The following is a 25,473-nucleotide window of genomic DNA, read 5'->3' on the forward strand; positions in this document are numbered from 1 at the left end:
CCCAGAGAGTTCCTGCTTTCACGAGAGTAAAGGCGATTGTAATCATCCTTTTTTTTGAAAACCCAGTATCCATCAAAGAGTTGGGAGAGAGGGAGGCGTTTTTATGACAGGACTTTGGAGATTCTACGGTGCAGTAAAAGGAGCCTACTTTCGAGAGAAAAACCCACTGCAGATGCTGGAAATCAGAAACAAGAACAGAAATTGCAGGAAAGATCTCAGCAGGTCTGGCAGCCATCTGTGAAGAGATGTTAGTGTTTAAAGTCCAGTGACCCTTGCTCCTCTCTAAATGACATAATGTGGAGGTGCTGGCGTTGGACTGGGGTGGGTAAGGTCAGAAGTCACACGACACCAGGTTATAGTCCAACAAGTTTATTTGAAAACACAAGCTTTCGGAGCAGGACCCCTTCATCATGTAGGGACCGTGCTCCAAATAAGCCTGTTGGACCATAACCTGGTGTCGTGTGACTTCTGACTTTCTCTGAATGACAGCAAAGAGAACTTATTACTGAAGCCACGGGCAAAGTGTGCTGTTAATAGCAGGATTATTGAACGCGGTAATCGGGGGAAGGATAGTTGCATAAAGATCCTACATGTCAATTAAGTTTCATTCAGGAGTTCCAGCTCCAATTGATGGGGGAATGATCTAGCCACCTCTACACTGACTGCGACTTGTGGGTACCTTTAGTACGCACATAGTCGACCTTATCAAGCACAAACACTTTGCAAAAAGAAATGGAAGAAATCAAGGGCCGCACCTTATGCCGTGATCCTCCAGATTCCTTCACAAATGTCCAGTTGGCTCCGTTCATGCTGTACGCCAATTTAAACTTCCGTACAAAAGCCTTGTTCTCCCCTCCTGTCCCGCCATCCACGACCGATGCTCCGCGTGCCCCCTGGATGATGATGGCACTGACAGCCTTTGGAGTGGGCAGGGCCACCTGGAGCCACTCCGTGCCGGGCGGAGGGTGAGGCTGCCGTGGGTACCAGCCCGATCGGCTGGCGACGAGCCGGGCACTGCCCGGGGACCAGTGATAGTCCCTGGTGGAGGAGGCCGTGATCTGGGAGTCGGGGATGAGTCCGGACAGCATTCCCAGCATATCGGAGCACGGCGCATCTGTTAAAAGAGGCAGAGTCAGTGTGTGGCAATGGACAATCTGCGGCAGAACTCGACAGATGACGTGGTCTGCACTAAACAGGCTGCTTCAACCAATCTACAACTCTTATTCACTTGTAATATTTCTTACCTACGTACCAACCCTAAAACACCGCAAGATCTGCGAGCTCTGGCCTCTTGGGCAATTGCTTTCATTCTGACTTCACTGGCCCATGCCTTCGATCCACTTGGTCCTGAGTTCTGTGACTACATACCAGCAGCAATGTGGTTATGTTACTGGACTGGTAGGTGGTTCCTCAGGTCGGACTTCAAATCAGTAACAGAGACCATGAAAACAATGGATTGTCACCAATGTCCTTCAGAGAAGGAAAACTGTTGTCCTTTCTTGGCCTGGTGTTACTGCAATTCCAGATTCAGAGAAAACCGGGGTGACTTCCCTATGAAGTAGGAACAGAGGACGTCAGACCAGGAGTTAGGCAATTTGGCCCTTCTGCTGCATCATTCAACAAGATCGTGGTTTATCTCGTTGTGGTTTCCCGTCTGCTCCCCATTGCCCTTGACTTCCGTGTTGACCAAAAGTCGAACTGAGGTTTGAATAAGTTTAAAGACCCAGTCTGCGACACCTTCACACTCTAGGACACTTTCAGACTCTGTTGTAATTGGGAGCGGGCTTTTGTTCTTAAACAATGTCCTCTTACCGTAGTCTTCCCGTCAACAGTCAAAATCTTCTACTTATCCAGTCTATCCAATGTTTCAATGCAAGCGCTTCTCATTTTTCAAAACTCCAATGGTTATAGGCCTAACCATTCTCCATAAGATAAGACTTCACCCCAGCAGTGACTCAAGTGAACCTTCTGGTAATTGCTTTTAAACTTATTACATCTTTCAGGAAATAAAGAGGCCACAACTATATACAGGACTCCGAGTGTGATCTCACCAATGCCCTGCACCATGGCAGGTAAACCTCCTTACTTTTATAGTCCGTTCCCACTGGAGTAAACAACAATGCTCCACTTTCCTTGCATTTTCTGTTCCTGCATCCAAACTTTGTGATTCATCAAGGACATCCAGGTCCCTGTGTAGCCTAACGAAACCTCTCAGTTGTACCAAAAGAATCTGCTATGATGGGCTACAGCGATTCAAGGTAATGTTTCACCCCAGCCTTTCACAAGGGCATTCAGGATTGGGCAATAAATGATGGCCCAGCCAACCTTTGATAAACATGGCTACATGAAGAGAATGTACCCTCCAGTATTTTTCTGGCTCTCTGCAACTCTTCCTCCTCCTTAGAGCTTCTTGAGACATACCAAAATTCTCAGAGGGCTCAACAGGCTCAAAACAGGATGGATATTTGCCCAGACTGGGGTGGATCTAGAATCCGGGGCACAGTTTCAGACAAAGGGCCAGGTCATTTGGGACTGAGATGAGGAGGAATTCTTCATTCAGCAGTTCGTTGAATTCGCTACTCGAGAGGGCTGTGGACACTAAATCATTGAGGCAGAGATTGATAAGGAGTTCTAGATAATAATGACAATGAGAGATGTGGGAAAATGCCATTGAGATAGAACATCAACCATGAATGGAGAAGAAGTCCTAATGGCCTACTCCTGCTGCTATTACACATGCTGCCAAATTTATGATCACCTATCCCAATATCTCCTTCTGTTGCTCAATGACAAATCTTGCCTAATTACGCTCGGATTAAGAACCTTGTGCTTTCTTCCTTTCCCACGTTAAAAATAACACAAATTCCTCCTTTCTCAGTCAGAGTCCCTGCCATGAGCTTATCTTAAGTGTGGGCACCAAGCGAGAGCCAGACTCGGGTCTGTCTGCAAGGCCTTTCACAGATTGGGATCTTCTTCGCCTCAGCCCGGCAGTGGACCAGCTGAGGTAGAATGCCAGAATCTCCAGAGGTGGGTCGACGTATTCGGAAGAGGGCAGTGAAATAGGAGAGGGCTAGTGTAAAGCCATGGCTTCCTCACTATCTCAACTGATGTACAAACATGCCCTGACACATCCAGCTTTCATTTGGCAATGAGCTCACAAAAACTGTGCAGGCCATTCACGAGCTTTTCCAGTTGTTAGGGATGTAAAAGTGAGAGGGGGTTGGGGGTGTGAGGGATGATTGGAGGTTCGGACAGGAGATGGAGACCTACTTGTAATCTGGCAGCCGTAGAGCTCGAAACGCATTGAAATCCCGTTTTTCCAATTCTGAGGCCGGATGCGAACAAAGCGAGCCACGACGGGCGGGGTCAGTGTGTTCAGGACCACCTCGTTACCATCCGTGTTGGCCGGAAACAACTAGGGAAGGAAGGAGGGTGTCAGTACAAGTTACATGGGCCCTGACTCCTCTGGACCTGCATCTCAACTCCTCTCCCGTTGCAAAGTGTGCTGCTGCTACTCAAACAGAGACAGAATCAATGCATGAAGACAAAGGTATACACTGGAAAGTGATCAGGAGCTGATCTTTCACACTCTATTCGGGAGCACTCCATACCCAACTAGTAACAGGTAAATTAAAGAAAACATTGCCGTAAGCGAGTTTATGGAGTGATTTCACATTATCCAGCTGTTGACACTTGGACAACTTTCTTTTTCTCTATAATATTTTTATCCCACTTCTTTTCTTCTCTCTCTTTCAATCGCTTATTTCACTTTCTGTACCTGATTGAAACTTGACTTATACTTCTTGCCTTATGCTTCCTGGTTTAAACTCTACATGTTTTCAGTGAGGATTCTCCAACCTGAGCCAATGAAGATAAAGAGCTTGGCTTGTGCCCTCACTGTTTACACGGATTACCTGCACTGGGCACTGCGCTGGAGCGGACACCCAATAGCAGCAAGGGTCCACCCTAATTCCTGCTAACTCTTCTGCAGGATGTCTGCTAACCCAGTTAACAGCCAACCTCAGGGTTGCATGGTGGCTCAGTAGGTAGCGCTGCTGCTTTACAGCATCAAGGTCCTGACTTTGATTCCACCCTCAGGTAACTGTCTGTATGGGTTTCCTCTGGGTGCTCTGGTTTCGTTCCACAGTCGGTAGATGTGCAGGGTGGACTGGCCTGCAGTGCCCAGGGATAAGGGATAGTGCGGGTCTCCACCTTGATGGAATTCTATGATTTGCCATTGACTGTAAAATCTGGGCTGTTATATTTTGATCTATCTCTCTGTGTGCATGCCTCCAAGGTCTCATCTGTGTGTACTGTATTGTCTGTGTCTGTGTGCATGCCTCTACATTCTGCTTCTCTGAAGCTGCCAGGCCTGTTGTGCTCCTCCAGCTCTACACTGTGTTAACTCAGACTCGAGCATCAGCAGTTCCTACTATCTCCTCTATATATGTGTGTCTGTTTGTCTATCTGTTGCCAGCACATATACATATGAGGAGACAACAGGCTAAGGTCCGAGGAAAATCATGAAGGCCTGATTCCCATCCCTGTGAGAGGGACCTTTTGTGTCACGTTGGGCAAGAAACAGTTCAACTTCCGAAAAGTCTGGACGAAGGCGGTTTGATACCAGTTGGGGCTAGGCCAGGTGAGTGGGGCTTATTGTCAAGGAGGAGTTCACCGGGGTTGGGGGAGGGGGGTGAAAGGTGAGAAGTCAAGCTGGGCCAGAGTGGCAATTTTACCCACGCACCCACTCCCCCAGCTTTCCCTGGCCCATGTTAAAACTAGGGCTTTGGGGTGGCACTTGTTAGGGGATGGGAGAGTGGTTAATTTGTGAGTGCCACTTGTTAAACTCCATTGGACACATCACCAACTCTCCTCCTGAAGTTCAAAGCAGCAGTATTTGGTGAGATGGGCAGCTCAAGTCTCATTTTGGTTGCCGATGGTAAGGGAGAAGTGAGGACATTGCAGCCCGCGGTACTAGCGTTAAAGCAAAAATAAAACCCACTCTGCTTTGAAGGAGAAGTTAATTTAGGCTGAATCTGTGCAGACAAGGCGAATATAAATGGGCTAATTATGCATTTGAGCGCTGCTGGAACTAATGAATTTTACTTACAACTCTTAACCTTTCCAACACAGTACCTCTGGGATGAAAAGAATTTGAGGAAATCTGGTGGAACATTAGTCTTTTTCAAGCTGGAACAAGGCTACAGTTACCCGGGCAGCGTGGTTTCTGTGTGAGGAGATTTACTGGTTTTCTTTTCTGTTTAAACTGTAACCAGAAGTCAACATTCTGGAATTTTCCATTGAAAGAGCGTTTGTGTGTGTGTGTGTGTGTGTCTGTCTGTCTGTGTGTGTCACGTGTGTGTACGTGTGCGTGTGTGTGTGGCTGTGTGTGCATATGTGTGCGTGTGTGTGTGTGTGTGTGTGTGTGTCTGTCTGTGTGTGTCACGTGTGTGTACGTGTGCGTGTGTGTGTGGCTGTGTGTGCATACGTGTGTGTGTGTGTGTGTGTGTGTGTGTATATACGTGTGTGCATATGTGTGTGTGTGTGTGTGTGTGTGTGTGTGTGTGTGTGTGTGTGTGTGTGTGTGTTTGTGTGTGTGTGTTTGCTCTCTGTGCACCGCAGCCTTGTTCAGTTCTTTGTCTTTTGCCTGTATTTTACCCACTCGCCCCCAGTCACCCCCCCCGCCCCCAGCACCAATCTCCCCTCCCCTAACTCCAAAAGCTTCTGGAGAACCCCATGGTATGGTTATTCAGAAAGTAAGGAGGCATGGGATCCAGGGAAACCTGGCTGTCTGGATACAGAACTAACTGTCCAATAGAAGAGAGAGGGCAGTAGTAGATGGAAAGTATTCAGCCTGGAGCTCGGTGACCAGTGGTGTTCCACAGGTATCTGTTCTGGGACCTCTGCTCTTTGTGATCTTTATAAATGACTTGGATGAAGAAGTGAAAAGGTGGGTTAGTAAGTTTGCTGATGACACGAAGGTTGGTGGAGTCGTGGACAGTGTGGAGGGCCATTGTAGGTTGCAACGGGACATTGACAGAACGCAGAGCTGGGCAAAGAAGTGGCAGATGGAATTCAACCCAGAAAAGTGCAAAGTGATTCATTTTGGAAGGTCGAACTTGAATGCAGAATACAGGGTTAATGGCAGGATTCTCGGCAGTGTGGAGGAACAGAGGGATCTTGGGGTCCAGGTCCATAGATCCCTCAAAGTTGCTACCCAAGTTGATAGGGTTGTAAAGAAGGTGTATGGTGTGTTGGCTTTCATTGGCAGGGGAATTGAGTTTAAGAGCTATGAGGTTATGCTGCAGCTGTATAAAACTCTGGTTAGGCCACATTTGGAATATTGTGTTCGGTTCTGGTTGCCTCATTATGGGAAGGATGAGAAAGCTTTACAGAGAGTGCAGAGGAGATTTACCAAGATGCTACCTGGACTGGAGGGCAGATCTTATGAGGAAAGATTGAGGGAGCTAGGGCTTTTTTCATTGGAACAAAGAAGGGTGAGAGGTGACTTGATAGAGCTGTACAAGATGATGAGAGACATAGATACAGTGGATAGTCAGAGACTTTTTCCCAGGGCGGAAATGACTATTACGAGGGAGCATAATTTTAAGGTGACTGGTGGAAGGTATAGGGGAATTGTCAGAGGTAGGTTCTTTACACAGTGGAATGCGCTGCCAGCATGGTAGTGGATTCAGCTATATTAGGGACATTTAAGTGACTCTTGGATAGGCACATGGATGATAGTAAAATGTAGGACATGCAGGGTAGTTTGGCCTTAGAGTAGAATAATAGGTCGCCACAACATTGTGGGCCGTAGAGGCCTGTACTTTGCTGTACTGTTCTATGTTCTAACTCTTGTAACTTTGATTGCTTCAGTGCTGGGTGTTTGGTTTCTGGTGCCATTCAAGTCTAAACTCCATTAGTATCTCAGAAGAACGTGGTAGTCAGTTACGAATTTAAATAGATTGGGGTGTGATGGGATGGGGTATGGAGTCACCACAAAGAAGTCTACCTAAAGATGTCTGACAGCGGTTCCAGTAAACACCGAGACCTGTATTACAATGGAAGTCCCACTTGTCAGGGCTTGGCAAGTTGATCACTCCATCTGGAGTTCAATCTGAAAGAAACAATCTTAGCCACTGGAATCCTATTCAAAGGGCTTGATCTCATTATCCAGACCTCAATTCATTGAACTCTATGGTATGATGCTATTGTGAGCCATGGAAGGGTGAAGAGCAGGGCTAAACATTTCAAGTTTGGACAATGTACTTATATTCTGTTTGCCCTTCTGAATTCAAAATCTGCAGGGTGAGCATTTGCAAATGATGATTCAGTGATGTCAATCCTGCTAAATCACATAATATTTCAAAGCCTCTCTCCAGCTTGTCTATCCCGGGCCTGTTTTATATAGCATATATGCTATTAAATTGGCTCCATTGCACGGAAGGATTACATTTTCCACAGGGACCTATTTTTCAAGAGCACCTGCTACAGCCAAGAGGTGTCAGTGAAAACTGTGTCCTGAAGGAAACCTTCCGGCCTCATGCACAGAAGGTCCCTTGCTGCCCCGGCTTACTTTTATAAAACATCACAAGTCACGCGCCGGAAACCTGACTTGGCACCTGGCCTGATTCTTTCTTTGTTGTCGGTTTCAAAGTCATGTTTCGATTCATTGTGTACAGATCTTATTCCTAAAAAGACGTCTTTGTTTTTCGCAAAGTGAAAGACCACAACCTCCCTACCCACAGCCCACCAACCGGAACTCACAGACATCTCAATCCAATTTAATTTTCACTCAATTTCCTTAGCAACCTCTGGATCTCTCTTTTCCAATTGTGTCCCACTTAATTCAATTCAAATTGGTTTGTGCACTGATCATAATGAATTGATTTCTTTCAAGGCTTCCCAGAGGAAAGACATATGCTGGTCCAATTTGTCCTGTATCCTTCAAAATGGAGGACAAGTACATTTGTGTCCAAATATTATTTCATTTTTTTGACTGATTTTTCCCTCTGGGCTGGGAAATGTTCACGACTTGGAGAAGACACTGGGCCCCAAACCAAACATTCCGACATGAACAAAAGGAAACATTAATATTTACGGAACACTTTGGACATGCCCTCTCAAGTGCTTCGTGAAGGGATTGCAGTAAAAGATAAGTAAACACGGCAGCCATTTTGTAAGGCTAACACTTGGCAACTCTTCCAGGATTGTCATGGAGTTGCCAGAAATTAAAGATGAATGGCCTGGTTGCTGTCATGAGGAAAAATCCTCAGGAGATAAATCATAGGGTCTATAAAATACATTTTTCATTACCTTCAAGTCTGACAAAGCAACATGTTAACGATTGAGGGAATAGGAGCATACTGTACTGTAGTTGGATGTCAGCACGATAGGCATCGCAGTGCCTGTCCATGTTTTTTTGTGGCTGCCTCCTGTTCGTATGTTCCTATCCATGTTTCTGGTTAGTTATGGTAAGGGGTGGACTGGAGCATGTAATCCAATCAGAGCAGCACTGGGTGAGTGTAGGGGTGGGGGGGAGAGAGAGAGAGAGAGAGAGAAAGAGAGAGAGACAGACAGACAGAGAGGCAGAGGGAGGCACTTTGAAGTGGGAGGTCAGTGAAAAGTCCTCCAGAAATACACCCATCTGGAGTTGCAATCTACTGTTGTCACACCGGGTTCACAGAGTCTTGAGAGACCAGCTGCATTCACAGGAAGGGGCATGGAACCATCTGTCAGGACACGTCAGGCCCAGCCGACACCACCACCAGCTAGACTCTTGGGAATATTCTGTCGAACCAGCAGCATCTGTATGTCAAGCTGGTTGCTACAGGTCATATGATCTTAAGGTCAATCAGAAACAGGGACACCAAAAGCCCACTTTACTCTTTGAAGACTGATGTGATTGTGGTTGAAAATCCACTTCCCTGCCTTTTATTTAAGCGTTCGATAGTTCATTTTGAATCATTTATGGATTCCATATTTTTCCATTTACTGAACGGACTGCAACTCTCTCCATTCAATTTAATTGTAATGAATGGAAAATTGCTTTACCAATACATCTTAAAGTCTTCTTTACAGTACAGCAGTGCATTGGAATTTTACACTCAAGTCAGTGTAGACAAAGAATTAACAAGCCTCAAGGCAGGTGGAAATGAGAGACGCTTCCTCTTCCTCCCTGCAGAGTGAGAGATGCGAGTGGAAGAGAGTGGAATTAACCTTGATTGATTCATTCTGTCACAGAAAAGGTGACATTTCCCCTCCATCCAGCTTTCCTTGCAACACCCTCCACCCCCAAAGCCATCACTTTGCCTCACAGGTACACCACCTACTTGCTCCACCCCGGCCCTTCCCCTTCATCCCCATTCCCAGGTCACCCAGAGCAGAGAGAGCTTAGCGTTGAGTTAGCTCATATCTGTAGTGAGTGCTGCAGCAATCAATATTAGTGCTTGGGTTGCAAGAGTCCTTTAGAATTCTTGCCAGACATTGCACAAGATGGTGTTCCACAGGGATCAGTTTTGGGTTCCGTTTTGTTTGTCGTTCATGATTTGGATAAGCATATAGAAGGCATGGTTAGTAAGTTAACAGATGACACCAAAATTGGTGTAGTAGACAGTGAAGAAGGTTTACTGAGATTACAGAAGGGTCTTGATTGGATGGTCAATGGCTGAAAAATGTCAGATGGAGTTCAATCTGGATAATTCTGAGGTGTTGCATTTAGGCACAACAAACAAGGGTAGGGCTTATCGAACTAATAGTAGGATCTTGGGTACTGTTGCAGAACAGAGGGACCTAGGGATTCAGGTACATAGTTCTTTGAAGTTCGCATCACATGTAGACAGGGTAAAAAGGCTTTTAGCACGCTTGCCTTCATTGCTCACTTCTTTGAGTATAGGAGTTGGGACATCATTTTGAGGTTGTACCGGACATTGGTGCGGCCACTTCTGTGTCCAGTTCTGGTCACCCAGTTAAAGGAAGGATATTGTTAAGTGAGAGCGGTTTCAGAAGAGATTAACTGGGCTGTTGCTGGGAATGGACGGTTTCAGTTATAAAGACAGGCTGAACAGACCGGAGCTTTTCTCACTGGAGTGTAAGAGGATGAGAGGCGACCTGATGGAAGCTTGTAAAATAATGAGGAATGTAGATTGAGTTAATGGTAGTTATCTTTTCTCTACAGGGCACATTTTTAAGGTGAGAGGAGAGAGATTTAAAGAAGACTGGGGGTGAGCTTTTTACACAGAGGGTGATTTGCATGTGGAATGATCTTCCTGAGGAAGTGGTGGATGCTGGTACAATTACAACATTTAAAAGACATTTAGATGAGTAGGTGAGTAGGAAGGGTTTGGAGGGATATGGGGCAGGAGCGGGCAGGTGGGACTAGTTTATTTTGGGAACATGGTCGGCATGGACTGGTTGGACCGAAGGGTCTGTTTCCGTGCTGTATGACTCTATGGTATTGATCCACCAATGTCAGAGACAGTTTTGGTTATGGTGTTGCTCCTCCCACAGAGAGGAATACTCTAACAACACTCCCAGTAAGGACCTGCACGCAGGTAATGATTATTTGAATAAGTTATTGCACCCCATGATCTACATTGCAGTCAGTGAGGCTTAACAAAGCTTGAGTGACTTAAACTGGGTGGTTTAGGATCTCGATGATTAGAAATCTGTATTAGCAAACCCGTGGCATTAGCAGTGAGAGAGGCGTGGTGGGGGCGGGGAGTGTGGGGGAGAGTGGTTTTGTTCTGCGGGGAAAAGCGGAATAGAAACCCGAAAAACTGGGAACATCGGTCAGATTGAAGAGCCCGCCCCAGGGCTCCTGTTTACACCATGGCATTTGGCTGATTTCCAACTAGGTCATGATAGAAAGTACTTTCCATTCCTGCTTTGTGATGGTTCTTGTACAGCAGTCTCCTCACTCAACAACATTCCCGTATCTCTCCCAAACAGATATTAAATTAACTCCCGCAGATTGCTTTGGTTGAATAAGAAAGATAACATTTCTGTTTTAATAATTCCTAAATGCATGTGAAACACATCAAAGGCAATTACACTGAGTGTCTCTGCATGGCCAAATGCTTACTCCACTTCAATACCATCTCATAAAACAGCAATGAGATGAATGAGCAGTTGATCTGCTTTGGGAGTCACAGTTGAGGAAGGAATGTCTCTAGTTATTGCCACAGATAGGGCCTTAGTTCCTTCTCTCATTCTCCTGCTTTATCTTAACCTTTCTATCTTCTCATTCTTTCACGCTCCTCCACTTCAATGATCAAAGGTCTGCCTCAGCTTGCTAATATCGGGGTGTAATGACAGTAATCATTTTAGCCAGTGTATCAATTTAACGGCTGCAGGGTGCTTATAATTACTGACACTGGTAACAGGAGAATAAGGCAATCACAATATGACTGGCCAGAGTCAACATGGAATTGTAAAAGGGACAGATTCACTGAGCTTCGAGCATGAAACCAGCATGGTGGATGAGAGGAACCAATGGATGCAATGTGGTTGGACTGTAAAACGACTCCATAAGGTGCCAGCCATCAATATCATTGCTTCTCACTTGGGTTGTAAGGGTTCTAGAGAGTTTCTTTCGCTGCATATTGCAATAAAAGGAGGGTTTACGGGACTGGGTGAAACACGTTATCATGGATTAAAGAGAACAGATTAAAGCTTTGTTCCTATGAAGAGAGGTTGTGTGGCCGGTCCTATATCTCAAAGAACTTAGGAAAGAAAATTAGAGCCGACTGCATTCAACCAAACAAAATTCTTCAGGAGTTTGAGAGGGTAGGATACTGTGACACTGTTTCCCCTTTATGGCAGCAAAGTGATCAGAGTTAGTCTCAGGTCAAGTGGTTTGACCTGGGATGAGGAGAAATGTCTTCACTCAAAGGGTTTTGGGTCTTTGGAATTCTCTATCCCCGAGGGCTGCGGGTGCCCAGTCATCGATTATTTTCAAGACTGAGAGCAATAGACTCTTGGATAAGTTAGGAATCAAGTGACATGGAACAGGACAGTAGGATGGATCGTCAGCCATACCACTGAGAGGCAGGGCAGTTCGAAATCCCCAATGGCCTAACCCTATTCCTATCTCACATGTTCTTGCAAATGTGTCCCCATCATGGATGGATCAAATTGTCAGATCTTCCTTCCATTTCTGTCTCTGGGAGCACACCTGCAGCCCCACCACATTTCTCAACATCACAAAGACACCGCACTGGCTGTAAATTGTTCAGTGACACGCTGGCAGAGGTGGGGGGTGGGCGCTATGAAAACGAAAAAAATTTCTCCTTCCCTGTCACCTGTACTTGGCGGTTGCTGTTTCTGTCCTGCAAAGGCCTCGCTCATCACAAAGTCTCCAGCTGACAGGGGTGCGTCAGCAGCAGGTTTCCCTCGGAAACCCGCAGAAAGCACAAACTGAAGTGAACGCCCAGCTGCTGCTATGCGATTGGAGATTTGCCGATGGACAACAGCCTGGAAAGGTATTTGCCCCCACCCCACCTCCACTATCCCCTCTCACTCCTTCAATCCCCACCCCACGCCCTGCTCCCAGCTCTCCACCACCGCCCCTGCAAACACCCAGCCAACTTCCAAATTCCCTCAAGCGCTGTGGCACAGAGCCGATCTGTGGCCCTCCCAGAAAATAGCACAGAGAGGTAAGTGAGTGACTGACATGTTGACAGGATTAATGCATTAAGTGGGAATGTGTGAGATGGAACGAGGCAAGTGCTAAATTTCACATTCCTCAAACTATTTACTGAGCTATATTTGTACAAGGAAATCCATCTTGTCTAGACAAAAGATCAGCTGCTCTGGTTTCTAATTCCTTCTTTTGCTGCTAGGTTTTGATGGTTGCAATATAATCTGGGATTCTTCAGACCCAAGGGAAAGTCCTGTCATCAGCATTTTACTCAAAGAGATGGGTGAGAAAGAACTTTTGACAAACTTCTCGCTTCTGTTTACTGGCTCATTTTTTTTTGTCCCATGATGCATTTTCATTTTGGGCCATGATTTGCTGTCTCTGTTCATAATGGAACAAGAATGATAGGTGGCAAATGACATACACAACACAAAAGTGCTGGGCAATAACTATCTGCAACTAGGGAAAACCTAACCATCTCTCTTTGATATTCAATAGCATTGCTGGATCCTTCACCATTACCATTGTGGGGGGCTTACCAGTAACTAAACTGCATCAGCCATATAAATACAGTTATAAATCCAGGAGGAAGTTGGAGGCTAGGAACTCTGTGGCAATTAACTTCCCTCCCGACTTCCCAAAGCCTATCTGCCATCTGCAAGGCATTGGTCAGGAATGCGATGGAATACTCCCCACTTGTCTGGATGAGTGCAGCCCCAATCACACTCAAGAAACTGAACACTATCCAGGACGAAACAGCCCGCTTGATTGGCACCACATCCACTACATTCACCATATACCCACTCCACTATAGTCTGCAGCAACTCACCAAAGCTCTTTGGTCAGCGCCCTCCAAAGCCACACGGCCCTGCTGAGAAGGACTGGGACAGCAGATACGTTGGAGTTGCTCCGAGTCACTAACCAGCCTGGCTTGGAACAACGTCACTGTATTTGGCTGATAATGGCGTCCATTTTGTTCCAGCTTGTTCAGCGTTTGCAGCAGGGATAGGGAATCCAGGGAGTCTCTAAATAAACTAGTGCCTTCTGGCTGAGTCTTGATTTTGTAACCGCACGGCCAGTTAACACGCTCCATGCCGTTCACTGTTGTTTCGGGTTAAAAAAAATCATAGAACTCCTAGAGTGGAAGCAGGCCATTCAGCCCATTGTGTCCACACTGACCCTCCGAAGAGCATCCCACCAAGATCCATCCCCCTACCCTTTAACCCTGCATTTCTTATGGCTAATCCAACTAGCCTGCACATCCTTGGAGACTGTGGGACAATTTCCCATGCCCAATCCACCCCAACCTGGGATGAAACCGGCGCACTTGGAGGAAACCCACGTGGACATGGGGAGAACATGCAAACTCAACACAGTCAGTCACCCAAGGGTGGAATCTAACGTGTCCCCTCACGGTTGGTCAGCATCCCAACTTCTCTTATTGCCTAGGTTCAGATCTGCTGAATATAAATCACGCTGCCATTACCTTGTGGTTCTTCCCTTGTCGATAGACCATCCAGTCTTCTCCATTGGAGCTCACTTCCAGCTTGTAGGTGCTAACAAAGTAAACCTTGGCTGTATCTACAGAGATAGCCCCCTGGGTGGCAATGCCGGTCACAATTTTCAATATCCCGAGATCCACCTGGAATGACAAGAGGAGGTTGAGACATGAAACTGCAAGATCAAAAAAAATTGCAGACATTTACACACAAATCAAATTAATTTGGGCATTTTGTTCTTCAAAGGTACTTGACATTGTTGGGTTGTGTTAGTGTCCAAAGTTCAGGGGGGAAAGGGTGATATTTTCAATGGCCTGCACTTTATCCAAATGGAGACATGCTGAATCATTTTATTGATGCTTTCCTCAATGGAACAAGCTAACCAGCATTGAAACCTTGCACGTTATTCCTTGAAGATGAACCAAAAACCCCAGGTCCTAAAAAGGCAAGGGCTCGAGGCCTTCAGAAAACTGCAGAGTATCTTGATAATCTGGGTTTCAACCAGGATTTACATACAGGCACATACATACATACACAGGAATGCATAAAAACACGCACGCACTCCCACACAATGCTGTCAGGAGGGAGTTGCAGCATTTGGCTGTGACAGTGAAGTAGCTGCAATAGTTTGCAGGTCAGCATTGTGTCTGGCTGTGGAAGCAAGTGGATGTTAGTGGTATTTTCATACGCCTGCTGCCCATGCCTGCATGCTTGCGGGTGATCACCGGTTTTCACACAATCACAAAATGGTTATGACACGAAAGGTGACCATTCATCCCATCGTGCCCCTTGCTGGCTCACAGAATGAGTTTCATTGCTTAGTGCAAACCTTCTGCCTTTCTCCCCAGCCATGAGGAAAAGGTAACCCTCAATAGGCAAGGCTGTTGGAGACTGTAGGAGGGGGAGGGACAGATAGAGTTTCTGACTCTAGTTGGACATTATTCAAGGAGGCTTTGTCCATAGGAGTCCAACTACCACCCTTACACATTGAGTTGATAACAACCAGACTCTTTATTATCTGCTCAAAGAATTTTGATTAAAAATCACAATTTTTTTAATGCTCCTCTCCTGGCTCTTCCCACTATTTCTCCTGGATCACTTGTGGCAGTGTCTTAAATGTTTAAATTCCATACTCTTTGGGACAATCTTTCAGGATTGGAAACTCTAGAGGTGAAAGGCACAGCAGGGAGAAACTGAACCCATCCGGTCTACCTGGTGCTTTTGCCTGTGGAGATTGCAGTGACAGTAAAATCATTATAAGCAGAGAATTCATCCAAACCATTCACTCAGGTTAAAAGCTGCCATTAATCCATTGTCAGTTTGTTCAGGACCCACCGTCCAGCATCTCTGAGCACCACCAGCTAATGAAAGTGAATCAATGTTAATTCGGGAGCAGAATAATAGATCAAACATCCACAGTTCCAGAGATGTCCCTTTCAGCCAGGGAGGAATACAGGAGAAACTTTCTGAGAGGTTTCACAGACACTTAGCAGCTATTAGGGCACTGGACAAACAGGTCATGATGAAAGGAAGAGAAGGATATGTTGATAGGTTTAGGTCAAATAGGATGGGAGATGTGACACAAAAATACCATCATAGACCAATGGGCTGAATGGCCTTTTTCTGCACTCGTAACGAGTTCAACAGGCTGAATGGAGAATCTGGCCACTGCAGGTGAGCTCAAAATAACAAACTGTGATCCTTCAGTTGCCTTTGTCCATCTTTATGTTTATGACCATTTTGATCAGGGCTCAAATGACTAATTCTACATTAAGGCCTCTGGTTCCATCAGAACTACCACAGAATCTTTGCACAGTCAGTGGCAAACCTTCAACAGCTCAATGGGGGCACAACCTCATTAACACCCAGGGGCGAGGTCTGATCTGATCACATCAGGGAGTATTATCTGTCCCATATCAGAACAGGAACATCTTGCGATTCTGCACAATATTCAGCTCCTAACCTCATAGAAACACAGCAGTGTGATGGGCTTGCCGAGGGAGGCTGTTTGGCCCCTCATATCTGCAATGCCTCTTCTCTGCTTCCAATATCCTCCTTTTTATTCCCCCCGTAACCCTAGTTTGAAACTCTTGACATACCTGGATCCATTCCCTGATGGTGTCCTCATTCGGTGTCCAACCATTGACTTGGTAATTGAGCCGTCCTTGGGTCGCATCCCAGTTTCCGTAGGTATAGGAGGATGAAGCAGTGATCTGCATGTTGCTAATCTGGCCAGACTCCATTCCCAGTGGACTATTGCACTGATAGGCTAGAAATACAAGGGAATCACATTAGCGTGGGGTAAACTTTGACCTGTTGCGTGGCCGAAGTCGGACTTCTACAGGGCAGCCGGAAATTCTCAAAGGATAGAGAGGAGCTGTTGGAAAGTTACAGAAGTACCTCACATAGTTGGCAGTGGTGAAGAAGGAATGAGACGGACTGAGAAGGGACACATGTGCCAGAGTGCGGCTCTGCCAGCCAAGTCCACATCAGAAAGTTACCAGGAGGCCAAGGGTTAAAATTACGTGGAGAGATTATATCAGTTAGGGCTGTATTCCCTACAATCTACACGCTTTAAGGGTAATTTGATTAAAGTCTTCAAGACATTCAAGGGGAACAAATTGAGAAGGACGAACCAAATGAGTGCTGCTGATTTGGACAGCAGGGCGAGGAGGCACAGCCTAAACATTAGAGCCAACCTTCGCAGGAATGAAAGGCATGGCACAGGTTCAGAATTCTCTTCTGCAAATGGCAACTGATGCTAGACTAATTGTTAAATTTTAGAGGTTGTTGTTAACCAAAAGTATTAAGGGATACAGTGAGCTGAGTGAGTCAATAACTAAACTCCTACTACGCGTCTCCCGCATTTCCCGTTCGGTGATTGAGAACGCCCTTGACCGCGTCTCCCGCATTTCCCGTGACACATCCCTCACACCCCGCCCCCGCCACAACCGCCCCAAGAGGATCCCCCTCGTTCTCACACACCACCCTACCTCGGTGATTGAGAACGCCCTTGACCGCGTCTCCCGCATTTCCCGTGACACATCCCTCACACCCCGCCCCCGCCACAACCGCCCCAAGAGGATCCCCCTCGTTCTCACACACCACCCTACCAACCTCCGGATACAACGCATTATCCTCCGACACTTCCGCCATTTACAATCCGACCCCACCACCCAAGACATTTTTCCATCCCCACCCCTGTCTGCTTTCCGGAGAGACCACTCTCTCCGTGACTCCCTTGTTCGCTCCACACTGCCCTCCAACCCCACCACACCCGGCACCTTCCCCTGCAACCGCAGGAAATGCTACACTTGTCCCCACACCTCCTCCCTCACCCCCATCCCAGGCCCCAAGATGACATTCCACATTAAGCAGAGGTTCACCTGCACATCTGCCAATGTGGTATACTGCATCCACTGTACCCGGTGCGGCTTTCTCTACATTGGGGAAACCAAGCGGAGGCTTGGGGACCGCTTTGCAGAACACCTCCGCTCAGTTCGCAACAAACAACTGCACCTCCCAGTCGCAAACCATTTCCACTCCCCCTCCCATTCTCTTGATGACATGTCCATCATGGGCCTCCTGCACTGCCACAATGATGCCACCCGAAGGTTGCAGGAACAGCAACTCATATTCCGCCTGGGAACCCTGCAGCCATATGGTATCAATGTGGACTTCACCAGTTTCAAAATCTCCCCTTCCCCCACTGCATCCCTCAACCAGCCCAGTTCATCCCCTCCCCCCACTGCACCACACAACCAGCCCAGCTCTTCCCCCCCACCCACTGCATCCCAAAACCAGTCCAACCTGTCTCTGCCTCCCTAACCGGTTCTTCCTCTCACCCATCCCTTCCTCCCACCCCAAGCCGCACCCCCAGCTACCTACTAACCTCATCCCACCTCCTTGACCTGTCCGTCTTCCCTGGACTGACCTATCCCCTCCCTACCTCCCCACCTACACCCTCTCCACCTATCTTCTTTACTCTCCATCTTCGGTCCGCCTCCCCCTCTCTCCCTATTTATTCCAGTTCCCTCCCCCCATCCCCCTCTCTGATGAAGGGTCGAGGCCCGAAACGTCAGCTTTTGTGCTCCTGAGATGCTGCTTGGCCTGCTGTGTTCATCCAGCCTCACATTTTATTATCTTGGAATCTCCAGCATCTGCAGTTCCCATTATCTCTCTCCTACTATGGACCAGAAAAGTTGATGGGACCGTCATTGGGTTGGACCTCATTGGTATCCCTCAGGATGCCGATTTTGTGAAGGGGTCCTTATCATCCCAGTTCATCTGAATTTAATTTAAATGCTGAGGATGATAGGTCAATCCTGAAATCCCTACGGATAGCCCATTCTCCGAGCAGCTTCTGATTCCATATTTACCGTCCACGGTGTCTTTCGCTGTGATGTTGTACACGGCAGAGAATCCATCTTTAGCCACGGCCATATCTGTGTGGAAGGTGAGTGACATGATCCCGGTATCGGAACGGATCACCGCTGGGATCTTGGAACCACAGTAGCGTCCAATCAGTGGGCTCACTGGGGACCAATGAGAAAACAGGCAGAGGAGCTTGAAGTTGGAGCAGTTTCTTTGAGACATTGTTCCTCCAATTTTAAAGCTTGTCTAAAAGTTAATATGTGCCAACAATATACTGAAACTTGAACAGAAAGTCAGGGGTGGAATCCTCCTGGAGAGTTCAATCATTGGCACTAATCTTTCAGCCAGAGTTTGGGCTTGACCCTGAGATAATCCATGGCTACTTTCAGCCAAAGAATTAAAGTAACCACATTTTTGCTATCTGTTTGGTTTCCTTGGCTGGTCTTTGTACTGACTGGGTCTCCCTGGGTGTCATGCATTTAACCCGCTCCAAAAGTTTGTTACCTATATATGACAAACATCAGTAAGAAAGCACATGTTTGCCCAATACCATCCATTAAAAAAAACAATTAAATAAGCTCCCTCCTTTGAACAGCCACAACTAATGAAGATCACTGTCATGAGTGAACCTAATAAATTTAAGTAATAGCACAGTCTTTGATGTCTACAATAACCTGACGTGTATACATGTCCATCAGGGCAGGTCTCACGTGTCCCTGGGCCACCAAAATGCACAGAAGACTTTGGGATAGAGGCAGGCAGCTAGGTCTCCCGCTGTCCACTCCTCTGAACTATGGGTACCATGAACCTTGGAAAGACCCAGAACAAGACCCACAAGAAGGTCCACAACTTGCCCTCTGCCCTCCCTGCACTCCAGCAGTTTTGTGTGAGATTAGTCGCACCAATATATCATTGCCAGGAAACTCATTGGACAAAGAGACAGCATCAGGAGTCCGGTAGGCACACTGTCCCTGCACCATGTCTTCATATCCACTTCCAAAGGTACTGGGCTATCACATGCATTGGTGTACGCGTCCTTCCTTAATAAATGGTATACATGCCTGTCCAATCCAATCTCCAACTTAAAATCTTGGAAAAGCATTCAGTTGTGCAATAAACACTGGGGTTATTAGGTCAAATCTGGTCACTGCAAAAACCTAAAAGTGAAATACTTAACAGAAGAAATCAAAGAAGGTTTGGATAAAGGAACATGTGCTCCAAACTGGCTGTTGACCTTGCAAATCCCCATGACAATCCTTACCTTCCGGAAGACCATCCCAGACATCGAGACGGTCATATCTGCAGTCTGTTGGTGCAATCTGCAGGGGATCATATTCCAGGTCGAAGGTCAGCATGGTGAGGGTCACCTCTGACCTGGGCGGTGCCTGAATGATGTAAGTGCAGTACAGATTGTGCGGGTACTTGTCAGGGAACTTGGGAGACTCAATCGTGCCACTGGGGGCAGTAAAGTTCTTGGAGCAATCGTCGGACCCTGCAAAGAAGGGAAGGCAATGAGGCAACTCGTCCAGTTGACACTGCGCACGTCTCTCCTCCCCCCGTCAGCTTTAGTAAATGTCCTAGTCCTCATACAAGGTCAAACTGAATGAGCATAGGGGAGATTAAATCAGTTTTTCCAAAAGCTATTGGCTTGGTCTCTTCACATCGCATTGGATTACCATAATCTAGGCCCACAACCATGTCTGGCCTTGTTGAGTTTACTGTGCAGTAGGATTGTGTTGCTAAAATGGGTAAAGTTGACAGTAATAGCTTATATGGAGGGCAGGCCAGGTAAGGAGGGCTGACTTCCTTCCATAAAGGACATTATTGAACCAAATGGGTTTTTACAATGCCAGTTGCATGGTGGTCATTTGGCTAGCTTTTTTGTATAGAGGTTAAATTTCACCATTTGTCCTGGTGTGATTCAAACCCATGCTCTACAGTGTTGGCCTGGTCCTCCAGATCACCAGTCCAGTGACAGTACCACCACAGCACCTCCTTCCCTGACTCCAGGGGTTCCAACAAGGAGGGTAGAGAGTGGCAGCAGAACAAAATCAGTCAACAGTTCTGCGAATGATTCACTTCTGCTGTCCCTTGATGGGAAATGTGTTTGTCCTGGATGCGGACCAGGCCAGGAATTTAGTTGGCATTTTTAATACAATAAAGTACCACAAAGCTCTTCAGAAGAGTATTGCCAGACCAAATTTGACAGAGTTACTTAAGGAGGTATTGGGACAGGTGATCAAACTTTTGTTTGGAGGGTTAAGCTCAAATGAGGTCTAATATGAAGAGAGAAACATAGAGTCTGAGAGAGTGAGGTTTAGGGGTTGGAATTTAAAAGTTTAGGCTGGGCATGACAGCCATTGGTGGAGCATTGGAAATTACGAACGCGCATGCTGCCCAATTTTAAGGAACACAGAGATTTCAGGGGGTTGTAGAGCTTGAGAGATGACAGAAAGAGGAAGGAATTTAGCTGGAGACTTAAATTCGAGACATATACTGGACTGGGATATCATTCAGTGAGCTCAAGGAGGCTAAATGAGCAGGACTTGGTGTGAGTCAAGGTTGGATTAGCCTTGTTTCTGTGAGATAACCTTAGCCAGCCTACCTCACAGCAGCAGGGACCCCGGTTTGATTCCACCCTTGGGCCACTACCTGGGTGGAGTTTGCACACCCTCCTCCTGTCCGCGTGAGTTTCCTCCGAGTGCTCCGGTTTCCTCCCACAGTCCAAAGATGTGTAAGTGGGTGGATTGGCCGTGCTAATTTGCCCATAGCATCCAGGATGTGCAGACTATGTGGGTTAGCCTTGGGAAATCTAGATTTACAGGTATAGTGTGGAGGAGGTGGGTCTGAGTAGGATGCTGTTTGGAAGATTGGTGTGGATTTGATGGGCCGAATGGCCTGCTTCCACACTGCATGTGTATCTCACATATGTCTGAGTTTTTTTAAAATTCATTCACAGGATGTGGGTGTCACTGGCCAGGTCAGCATTTATTGACCGTCGTCAACCACATTGCTGTAGGTCTGGAGTCACATGTAGGCCAGACCAGGTAAGGATGGCAGTTTCCTTCCCTTAAGGACATTAGTAAACCAGATGGGCTTTTTCTGACAATCAACAATAGTTTCATGCTATGCAGCACATTCATAATTCTGGATATTTACTGAATTCAATTTGCATCATCTGCCCTGGCAGGATTCGAACCCGGTTCACCAAAACATTACCAGGGCTTCTGGATTAATAGTCTAGTGACACTACCACTAGGCCATCACCTCCCCAGAAGTGAGTGTGCATGTGTACGCATGCCTGTGTGTGTCTGTGTATATTTGCATGTGTCTCTGTGCATCTATGAGCACGCGCGTGTGTGTATGCTTGTGTGCATTTGTGTGTGGGGATGCTTGTATGCATGCATACGCATGTGTGCATTGGAGAATGGGGGCCTGGAAGGAGGGTTACAATGAGCCCCCAAGTGACAAGCATAGAAGACTGAGAGAACACTTGGGTGTACTGCATAATCACTCCCTATTACAAACTGGAATAAACTGAAACATGGATCATGCTTGAAACATGCAAACAACACTCAAGCTGTCTCAAGACTGAAATCTGAGCTCTCCCAGCTTGTCTCAGTGTCTCTACCTCTCTCTCTCTCCACTGCCTTTTCCTATTAATATGTCTCAGTATACATTTGTCTCCATCTTTCTGTCTCTACTGCCCAAACTCTGCCTTTCTCCAATCTTTGACTCTCCACCTGTGCCTGCTGCAGACTCTTTGTCTCCCCCGCCCAATGTCTTTGTCGCACTCACCTGCCTTTCCATCTCTCAGTCTCCATCTCTCCCTCACTCTCAGCTTCATTTTTATTTTGCGGGGGTCTTTTAGCACGGAACAGGGAGAATTTAGAAAATTGACAGCAACCCATGGTTCCTGGCAGCAGGCTGCGTGCAGAGTGTAAACACGAGAAGCTGCAACAGGAGAAAGCCCGAGGTGGGGCAGCTAACGAATCATCTGCCTCATAAGATCTCAGCTCCACTGCTAAATAAACAGCAGCTTAGTTCTTGGCTCCTGATCAAACATTAAACAAACCAACCAGTAAAGTCCAGACCTCTGCAAAACCTCAAGGCCGCTTCAGTTTGTTTTTGCCTCTGACAACAACAGAATAATAAACTGAGTGTTCCAAAGGTCCGTTCAGCCAACTATCTCCCCCACTGCCCCAAATCTGCTCCTTCTCTCGTCCCGGATGTGTCATACCCCACCTCCCGCTCCATTCCCTGCCTCCCACAATCAGGTTACGAATCTGCGGGATTGTCCACGGCGGAATTGAAGACTAATCACCCGGCATTAAAGTCGTGTGCCATGGAAGATGTGTTTTTCCTTCATTTCATCTCGATGTACTGACTCACTCATGGTGAAAATGGCACGGATGCTTTGGGCGAGGCAGTTGGCGCACAGGGAAAGTCAAGTTCAATCTGATTGGGTAACGAGAAGCCTGCTCTCCTTTCCCATTGGCTGCAGGAAGACAGACCGTTCAAAAGGTGGACCAATGGCAGGGGTGGGTGGGGTTTCAAGTTAGAGGTCATATGGTGACATCCCCAAATCAAAATTGGCCACCTGAGGGTGTTGGTCCCATAAAGGGCATCGTGTACCCGGCGGTGAGCCTTCTCTCTAAGGCTTACGCAACTATCATTTGCCATTGTGCTATCACAAAGGAGGCCCTTTCCTGCCCCTATTTAAAGGCTGGAAAGGCTTGACTTTGAATAATGCTTTGCATGACCACCTCAAAGTACTTTACAGCCAATAAAGTACATTCACAGTCTATCTTTGCCGCAATGCAGCCAATGTGTGCACAGCAAGCTCCCGCAAAGAGAAAGGTCACAACAAGTAGTTTGCTGTGATGGTAACTGATGGCTTGATACTGTCCAGGACATGAGGAGAACCAGCCTGCTCTTCTTTAAAGTAACACCGTGGACCTTTCGCATGCATCCGGCCAGGCAGGAATTCAGTTTTTCAGCTCACCTGAAATTCCCTCAATACTGCGCGGCAGTGTCGATTTTGAGTTAGTGTTCAAGTCCTGGAACGGACCTTGAACTCAGGCCTTTGTGTTTCATGCTATCAAATGGCTGAGAACGAATATCTGACGCCTTGTCACTGGGCTACAAAACCAGATCCCGGGCTAGCGCAACAGGGACATGGGTTCCAGAACTACCACAGCAGATGGTGAAATGCGAACTCAACTTTAAAAAAATAAATTTTGAATAAAAAGCGAGCCTATTGGTTACCACGTAACCACTATCAAAGAGTGTTAAAATACTGTGGATCATGGGTGCCCATTCGGGAAGGAAGCCTTCTTCTGCTTACCTGGTCTGGTCTACATATGACCCCATGCCCATATCAATGTGGTTGACTGTTATCTGCCCTCTGGGGGATTAGGGATGTGCAATAAATCCTGGACCTAGCCTATAGCACCCATATCCCCTGAATGAATGCCACAGAATGAAATAATGCTGCCTTTGGGCTCTCTATTACACATCTTACCTTTAGAATTTTGCTCGTTTAAAATGCCATCTGCTACAAAGTGCTGCTGAGCCTGGGCAGAACAAATGTAATCTTCGTAGGGATGTTCATATATGACAATCTCACTTTCATTTCATCTTCGACACACTAACTTGAGAGGGATGAGAGACTAACCTGTCCTGAAGATCTCGTAACGCAGTGAGAATCCTGCTCCTTGGTGCGCGTAGTCCGACACAAACTTGATGTAGAGCGAAGAACCTGAGGAGATGATGGATGATGGGGCAATGTTCCCACAGTGTTTGCCCAGCAGATCCGCACTCTCCCCATCTCCATCACGGATTTCAATGTAGTCATACCTGAGGAAAAGCCAAGGAGAGCACACCAAGTCAAGTGTAGCAAAATGCCAACGTGTCACAACAATAATGCCACTGGACCGGAGATCAAGTGGCCTAGATTAATGCTCAGCGGAAGCTGGTCAGAGAAAGACAGGGTTGGGCCTGGCAACTATGTCTCCTCAATTGTGGAATACCTTAACAACACAACGTTGCCAAGGATCATGTATCTGGTGTGGCACAGTCGATAGCGGACTTACTTCTGCAACTCAGAGTTGCAGGCTCAACTCCTGTTTCCAGAGACTGGAGCAGAGAATCCTGGCTGAAATTATTTTGCTGCACCAGCAGTGTTCATTTGCGTTGACTTATTATTGTCCCGTGTACCGCGATACAGTGGAAAAGTATTGTATTACATGCTAACCAGACAAACTATACCTTACATTAGTACGTCAGGGTAATAGCATAGGATGCAGAATATGGTGTTACAGCTACAGAGAAGGTGCAGAGAAAGATCAACTCTAATATACGAGAAGTCTGTTCGTAAGTCTGATAACAGTGGGGAAGAAGCTGTTCTTGAATTTGTTCAGAAGCTGCCCTCTCAGATAGATACTGGTGCTCTTTCCTATAAGCATGGGAGAGCTCTCTGAGTGTCCTCACCAATATTCACCCCTCAACCAGCATCACAAGGATTAGACTACCTGGTCATTGTCACATTGTTGATTGTGGGCACTTCCTGTACACAATTTGGCTGCCACATTTTCCAACATGATGAGAGTGGCTGCATTTCAATATTCTTTGATGAGATGTCAGGCTCTTTGTGACATCCTGAGGCCATGAAAGGGACCCTAGGAATGCAAGAATTGCTTTGCCTTACTTTCCCCCATGTGGGGAACACTTGGGGGAGAATGTCCATGGTAACACATCACCCTTAGGAGTCAGCAGCTTTGTGAAGGGGAAGGGGATAAGGGTAAACCTGGGTAATATTAATGTCCCTTTTCCACCAATGCACACCAACAGCCCATGTGCGATAAACTGATACTTATATTCATTCAGGTGGGTGTAGGCATCACTGGCTATGTCAACATTTATTGCCCATCCCTAATTGCTAAGACTCAGCCATATTGC

General features: G+C 46.7%; 1 protein-coding gene across 5 annotated transcripts in view; it reads right to left on the bottom strand.

The window, feature by feature from the left end:
* LOC125453863 (neuropilin-2-like) overlaps window positions 1–25,473 on the bottom strand; it is a 99,766-nt gene that overhangs the window by 38,970 nt on the left and 35,323 nt on the right. For 4 of the 5 annotated variants that reach the window (XM_048533937.2, XM_048533936.2, XM_048533938.2 and 1 more), the window contains 7 exons: window positions 24,191–24,372; window positions 19,775–20,005; window positions 18,519–18,674; window positions 16,239–16,408; window positions 14,127–14,282; window positions 3,271–3,415; window positions 756–1,114 (listed from right to left, as the gene is read on the bottom strand). In XM_048533937.2, the coding sequence (XP_048389894.2) occupies window positions 756–1,114; window positions 3,271–3,415; window positions 14,127–14,282; window positions 16,239–16,408; window positions 18,519–18,674; window positions 19,775–20,005; window positions 24,191–24,372 (1,399 nt within the window). Of the gene's footprint in view, window positions 1–755; window positions 1,115–3,270; window positions 3,416–14,126; window positions 14,283–16,238; window positions 16,409–18,518; window positions 18,675–19,774; window positions 20,006–22,311; window positions 22,454–24,190; window positions 24,373–25,473 lie in introns of those variants that run through there. The other variant, XM_048533939.2, reaches the window with a different exon arrangement.

The sequence above is a fragment of the Stegostoma tigrinum genome, chromosome 7, assembly GCF_030684315.1.
Source record: "Stegostoma tigrinum isolate sSteTig4 chromosome 7, sSteTig4.hap1, whole genome shotgun sequence".
Classification (NCBI taxonomy): Eukaryota; Metazoa; Chordata; class Chondrichthyes; order Orectolobiformes; family Stegostomatidae; genus Stegostoma; species Stegostoma tigrinum.